This window comes from Clarias gariepinus, chromosome 11, assembly GCF_024256425.1.
Source record: "Clarias gariepinus isolate MV-2021 ecotype Netherlands chromosome 11, CGAR_prim_01v2, whole genome shotgun sequence".
Lineage (NCBI taxonomy): Eukaryota > Metazoa > Chordata > Actinopteri > Siluriformes > Clariidae > Clarias > Clarias gariepinus.
Genome location: NC_071110.1, coordinates 11,745,565 through 11,753,185, shown reverse-complemented (window position 1 = coordinate 11,753,185; position 7,621 = coordinate 11,745,565). Strand labels below are relative to the sequence as shown.

Here is a 7,621-nt window from a genome sequence, read left to right as displayed (position 1 = left end):
TCTCTTTCATGTCTGTTTTGCAGTGTGTGTTTGCGGTTATTCTGCATGAACCCTGGGGTCAGTTTGAAAGGCTCTGCCCCTGAATGAGGCCTCTTCAGCTTTCTATCTGTGCTTTGAAAACTCGCTGTCTCTCACCCGCTTACACGCGTAGACACCCGTGAGCGCACACAACATCTATTTACACCTTCTGCGTTTGATCATCAATTAAGTGCTCCTTTGATTCCCCTCATGTGCTGCCACCTCAATCAATCCTCAGCACTTATTGATGTTCTAGATTGTTATCATCTCTGACTGAAACACACAAACTTTCAGAGAAATATGAAATAACAGTCCTCTTGTTCTTCTTTAGTCTATTCTGTAATATGTGGATGAGGTCAGTAAGAGAATAGTTGAGCAAGGTGAGCAGATATGATTGTTGTGTATATTGTCAGCAGTCAATGAAATCTTGTAATGCTGAAACCTAATATCTGTCAATGGCACAGCAATGACGCTATTAGGGTTGAGTGATGCATCATATGCTGTGACCCAAAAGACTCCGTATATAGACATTTTCCTTACAAGAATTTTTATATTTTCCTTTTTATTTCACACCCAAGATGTCTTCAAAACTAACAACATCGGATGCAAAGCGACCTAACGCCATTTAACTTTTTTGTTTTGGGATTATGTGAACTCTCAATCGGTACAGCATATTCACTGCACTAAAGAAGAAATTATCTTTGCATGCACCTGACAAACTAATGCATGCACATACACTTTCATAGTGTCCTCTATATATATCAAACACTTCAGTAGGAAAGTAATATTCTTACTCACTTACACTTATTACTGTTTATCCTGTTCAAGGTCATGGGAAGTTTATCTCAGGGAGCTCAACGCACTAGATGGGATACACCCTGGATGGGGTGCCAATCCATCACAAGGCCAAGCACACACACACACACACACACACACACACACACACACACACACACCCACTATGGGTCATTTTAAAAATACCAATTAGCCTACTCTGTATGTCTTTGGACTGTGGGAGGAAACCAGAGTACCCAGAGGAAACCCAACAAGCACATATATACCCAACAAGAACATACAAACTCCATGCACATGGATTTGAATGCAGGTCTCAAATCTCTTTACCCTTGAGTTACCAGGCCACTGTGCTACATAAGAAAAGTTACAACATAACTATTTTTAATAAATAAGAAAAAAACATCAATCTCACAAATCTGTCTTTTGTCCTTGGCCGTATTTGTAACTGAACAATGTGTGCGACTTTTAGTTTCTTTCTCACTTATCGTCTGTACTACTTTATCCTGTATACAGGGATATATATATATATATATATATATATATATATATCCTATCCCAGGAGACGTAGGGCACGATGCGGTGTACACATTCACACACTATGGACAATTTGGGAATGACAATTAATCTAATCTGCAGGTCTTTGGACTGTGGGAAGTAACCGGAGTACCCGGAGAAAACCCACCATGCACCAGAGATGGGCATCGAACCCGGACAATAGAAGTGCAAGGAGACAGTGCTAACCACTACACCACAGTGCTACCCCTCCAAAACCTTGTCAAGGATAAAAGAGTAAATACCCCATATCTTTTTATTCTTCAATGCATCTAAGAATATATTTCAGATGCTGATTGTGAATCACTACTATTCACATGTTATTAATGTGTCAGCAAAGACAGCTGAAAAATATCATCTCATAGCCATTATTACTCCCTGTGATCACATGACGACTGTCGCTGAGTAACTCTAAAGTCTGGGTAAGAACATCATGTACTTTTTTTAGTCTTGGACTAAGAAAAATTGACAACAATGCAAAATCTGCTTTAAAAACATTTGCTAACTGCAAGTTATCCAAAGTGGATGCCAGAAAGAAAAAAAACCTTTACATGAACCAAATGTTTCTCAATTAAGCAAGTATTTAAACTTTATTAAGATATATATATCAGATAATAATAATAATAATAATAATAATAATAATAATAATATCAGAAATGCTCTCTCAGATGGGACTCATTTTCCTGAATGCATTTGTGTTTAAAACAGTTTAAATAACTGTTAAATAATTATATTTAAATAATTTATTAAGTTTTAGACATATTTTTGTTGAACAATTTCCCATCATGATGGCTATTGGTACTTAATAATCTAAATTATTATTAATTATAATCTATAATCTGGTTTTGTACATTTTTAGAAAGTGGAAATAATGGGAATATGGATTATTAATAAACTAGCAGAAATTAACGTTGACTTAAATGCACATGCTACCATGCGATCCTATGGCGGAAATGCTAGTACAGTGATATTTGATTGACAGGGAAACTACCTCCTGAATTGCATTTTCAGCACACAGGATATATCCACAGCCATACTGTACGTGACCTACGTAGGGGAAATGTGCTCAGTCACATGCATGGAGGGAATTTCTGAATATTTCTGTTTGAGTGAGTTTAATAAATCAGACCTGCACAGCTCCACACCAGACATGCAACAATATGAAAGTCCACTCTGTAGCCATTGGACCACTTTTATGAGTACAGCTCTATCCCACAACCACACACACACACACACATACACACACACCAGTACACACATCACCAGTGCAGCCGCCTGCTCACGTGTGTCCGTCATTAATCTGCTGATGATTGATGACTAGCGTTGAGGAGAGAACAAGCTGTGAAAGAGTGAGCGCATGAATGCCTCCCTCTCTACATATATCTATATATCCTTCTTTTTTTTCCCCGCCCCCCTCTTTTATGATTTCCTCCATCCTTGTTATTCCTCTCCTCCTTTTCTTTTCTCATTGTCGAAACACTTGCTGATAGGAATCAGCTGGGAAGTCCAGAGAGAGAGAGAGAGAGAGAGAGAGTAAGGGGCCAGAACAGGAGGCTTCTGCCGCACCACAAATGAAATCAATTTGAAAAGCGGTCGGGTAATTGGTTTCTAAACAGAATTCTGTCATGACCGTCTGCTACCTGTTTCCATTTGGCACTTGTGTGAAAATAACTCCCTGTACAGAGATGACAATAAAATCACCTTGTTCCTAATTCTGTACTTCTTCCTTCCAATCAGGCAGCTCAGGCAGCATCACTCACATATACAGTGTGTATATATATATATATATATATATATATATATATATATATATATACAGTGAGGTCAATAAGTATTTGATCACCCTGTGATTTTGCAAGTTCTCTTACTTAGAAATCATATAGGGGGAGACAGAATCTAAAAAGAAAATTCCTCATCACATTGTATGATTTCTTAACTATTTATTTGTGATGTATTTGATCACTTGCTTATCAGCCAGATTTCTGACCCTCAAAGACCTGTTATTTTGCTTTTAAATAGTCCAGCTACACTCTGCTCATGATTCTAAATTTGTAACACCTGTTTGAAGTCGTTAGCTGTCATAAAGACACCCGTGCACCCCAAAATCAGCCAAAGTCTAAGTAGATACATGGGGTATCAATGATGCTAAGAATGGTGAAGAATCAGCCCAGAACTACACGGGAGGAGCTGGTCAATGCCGTGAAGAGAGCTGGGACCATCGTTTCCAAGGCTACTATCAGTAATACAATAAGGCGTCATGGTTTAAAATCTTGCATCGCACAGAAGCTTCCCCTGCTTAAGGCAGCCCATGTTCAGGTCCGTCTGAAGTTTCCCAGGGACCATCTGGAGGATCCAGAGGAGTCATTGGAGAAGGTCCTGTGATCAGATGAGACCTGGAGAAGAACTTTTTTCTTAACTTTGGAGGAAGAAGAATGATCCCAATATATCATCCCAATAATACCATACCTACAGTGAAGCATGGGGCTGGAAGCATTTTTCTGCACAGGGGACAGGATGACTGCACTGCATTAAGGAGAGGATGAACTGGGCCATGTATTGTGACATATTAGGCAAAAACCTTCTTTCCTCAGTCAGAGCATTAAAGGTGGGTCGTGGCTGGGTCTTCCAACATGACAATGACCCAAAGCACACAGCCAGGAAAACCAAGCAGTGGCTCGGTAAGAAGCATATGGACTATTTAAAAGCAAAATACCAGGTCTTTGAGGGTCTGAAATTTACAAATATATTGGTAAAAAAATTATACAATGTGATTTCCCGATTTTTCTTTTTAGATTCTGTTTCTCACAGTGGAAATGCACCAATGCTGAAAATTGTAGACCCCATCCATGATTTTTAAGTAAGAGAACTTCAGAGAGTGATCTACTAGTGATCAAATACTTATTAACCTTACTGTATATATACTGTATATACTTTATTTATACTTTTTAAGTCTGTGTCAGACATTTTTCTTTTACAAATATTATAATGATCCTTAGTCATAAAATGTTTAAAAATACTACATTTGTAAAAAAAAAAAAAAAAAATTGATGTCAAGAAATACTTACAGATTTAATTTTTAAGCGCATTTATTTTGAGGGATTGAAACACTTTCCATTAAAACTTTATATATGTATTATGATTCCTTAAGGTAAAATATAAGCCTTTAAATGCATAGAAAAATTACATTATCAGGCTTTTTTTGTTCTCCAGGGCATAAATATGTAAAAAGTACAACAATATCCTTAAGGTATAATTAGGTATGTACCTTATGTACTTCTGAAGGTACACTACATCATCCACAACCTCTAACTGATCACATGAGGTTCAGTTTAGTCTTTTTTTTACTCAAAGTAAACTTTGCTACAGTCAACTTCACTTTAATAGAGGAAAAGATCTTACTGACAAAACTCCTTAGTATTCTCATCAAAAATCAAATTAACAATTTCATAAGCAAAAATTTAATCACCATAAATCATGAAATTACAGTTTTTCTTGATTGCTTAAACACATTTGCCCACTCTGACATCACATTTTCAAAACAGTTAACACACAGGATAAAACTTAAGGTCAATGGTCAAAATGACTCATTTTGTTAGCAAAATGCTCTAACACTCACAAAACATTAAAAACATGCAACATCAGCAAATATTTCCATCAAACACCAAAACTTGTAGTCAAATTAATTTATTCTTTGAATCAATCATTACACGATGGATAACAAAATTCAGCCATCAATATGCAATATAATACTTTACAAACTCAAATGGATACTTAAAAAAAAAACTACCAAAGAAAACTTATGGGTGGAAATACCTTTAAAAAAAAAGAAAGAAAGAAAAAAGAAGAAAAAAAAAATATATATATTATTTTTCACATTTAGTCCATTCGTTCTTGCCGATTATGCCACAGGTTCTCATCAACATCACATTGAATGTTTTCCCTTGCAATGCACCGAGGGAAATACCTTCTTGCATGGCGTATCCATCCCTGGCAGTCCTCTGCACCTATTGCCAGGCAACCAGCATTCATTGCCTCCAGGAGGGGCATCTGCTCATATGGCCGGTGATCATACACCTTCCACCTCCAAGCAGAGAAGAACTCCTCGATTGGGTTCAGAAAAGGCGAGTATGCAGGCAGGAATTGCATCATAATACGAGGCTGTGCTGCAAACCATTCATTCACAAGGCGAGAGTGGTGGAAAGCCACATTGTCCCAAATTATGACATACAAAGTCATGCCAGGCCTCAACAGCCCTCTCTCTTCGGGTGGAATCAGTATTTCTTTCAAGGCATCAAGAAACGTGATGAGGCGTTCTGTATTGTATGGGCCAATAGTTGGTATCTGGCAAAGGACACCATCATTGGAGATGGCAGCACACATGGTGATATTGGCACCCCTCTGACCTGGTACTGTGACAGTGGCCCTCTGCCCAATGACGTTCCTCCCACGTCTCCTCACTTTACAGAGGTTGAAGCCGGCTTCATCCACAAAAATGAATTTGTGATGTGTCCCTTCTGCTTCAAACTCCATTATTCTCTAAGAAAAAAAGCAAATTCATGAAGCAAATTATTCTAGTCGCATGTAACTATGGTAAACAAGGTATTACAATAAAAAAATTGTACCTGCACATACTGGAATCGTGCCTCCTTTACGTTGTCAGAGTTTCTTTGAAATGGAACTCTGTACAGCTGCTTCATCCTAACATGGTTTCGTTTAAGGACTCGATTTATAGTGGCCAAACTCACACTGTTTATCTTTCTAAATACCCCCTGATCTGCAATTACTGCTGCCTGGATTTCACGCAGTCTGATTGCATTGTTTGCCACTACCATATCTACAATGGCAGACTCCTGTTCAATACCAAATATCTTTCCTCTTCCACCAGTGTGTGGTAATGTGTGGATTCTATAAAGTAAAAGCAAAAAGCATGTCAAAATTGACATTACAGTATGACAGTCACATAAATAGACACTATAGACACAGGTTGTTCTGCTAACAGGGCAATGCAGTAAAGCTGAAAAACACAGTGGTATACATTACAGTAACACTGTGAATTACCTGTTCTCATTCCGAAAAAGCCTTACAATAGATGCCACAGTGCTCCGACCCAGAATGGGCTGGACCCTTTGTCCAGCCTCTCTAAAGGACAAGCCATGATTGATAACATGGTCAATAATTGTTGCCCGAATTTCATTTGGAACTTGAGCTCGATTTTGTCCTCTTGCTGCTGCAGCTCCTCCACCACGCATACGAACTCCTCTTCCTCGGGCCCCTCTGCCATGGCCTCTTACTCTCCTTTCGTGCCTATGGCCTCTTTGATCCATGCTTGCAAATAGCAATACAGAGGTGGCATCTTTTGTAGAGGGATGAGGATTGATTGCTGATTGAAGAGTTGTGCAAACAAGCTTCACACAGGTGCATTGGATATTTATAATTATGCAAGTACTTTCTATCAGCTGTTAATAGTTGTTTTCCTTTTGTTCAACACAGTGAATCCAATGGAGTTTGGGATCTTTCAATGAGATCTGTGGTAACTGTTTTGACAAAGGGTGTGAAAAATGTGTGTAACAAATGAAAAAGTGTTAAGGCATTTGAAAGAGAAGACTTCTCCTGTGCTAAGAATGTGATGATGAAGATCAAGCGAATCCCAGTTTCACTGAGCGTGTCTTAGCAAATGAGAAAAACTGTAATAACAATGACCACTGTGAAATGACATTAATATTCAATTTTGATGCTGCAATTTACATAAATGTGTTCAAAAATCTAAACCTCTGTGGGGTTGGTAAAATTAAGTGAACAGTAATTCTTTATATCTGCCTAATTTCATTACCTACAGTCTGCAGAACAGGAACACAAACAGACACAGCGTCAGATACAAATACAAACGTAGTATGTGCACACAAACAGAACCCCCCCCCCTACCCCCCCACTCCGCCAACCGCTGCCACGAAGCAGTCAAATGTTAAAGGCAAAGGGGGAAATGTCCAAATCAAAAGTCAACAAGTTTCCCAGCCACCAAATGCCACACTGATGCCTTTTTTGACTCACCATGATAGAGAAATGCATATGCATGAGGTAAGCAACTTCTGATCCCAACAAAGTAAAGCTCTGGCTTATGAAGATTGGGGGAGCGTTAATGACTTCTTCGTTTTAAGCCGGCATAAGAAAGCTAGATTCCCCATGCTTGTAGTCCATGAGAATATTTAATACCCGTTATTAATCATTTTTAATCCGTTTGCTTTTAATTAAGAAACAG

At 38.4% G+C, this 7,621-nt stretch overlaps 1 protein-coding gene across 1 annotated transcript; it reads right to left on the bottom strand.

The window, feature by feature from the left end:
- Nucleotides 1–4,927: 4,927 nt before the first annotated feature.
- On the bottom strand, nt 4,928–7,031 carry LOC128533550 (uncharacterized). The gene is made up of 3 exons (XM_053507835.1): nt 6,424–7,031; nt 5,988–6,270; nt 4,928–5,901 (listed from the first exon to the last, which is right to left on the bottom strand). Exons 1-3 carry the CDS (start codon nt 6,687–6,689, stop codon nt 5,242–5,244), a joined length of 1,209 nt encoding a protein of 402 aa, XP_053363810.1. The 5' UTR covers nt 6,690–7,031; the 3' UTR covers nt 4,928–5,241.
- Between the last annotated feature and the right edge of the window lie 590 nt (nt 7,032–7,621).

Bases quoted from the DNA above. Each gene is read 5' to 3' on its own strand.
- LOC128533550 (XM_053507835.1), bottom strand. From the start codon at position 6,689: ATGGATCAAAGAGGCCATAGGCACGAAAGGAGAGTAAGAGGCCATGGC. The intron at 6,271-6,423 runs GTAATTCACAGT...TTTACTTTATAG, and splicing joins CTTTTTCGGAATGAGAACAG to AATCCACACATTACCACACA. The intron at 5,902-5,987 runs GTACAATTTTTT...TTTTTTTCTTAG, and splicing joins CACGATTCCAGTATGTGCAG to AGAATAATGGAGTTTGAAGC.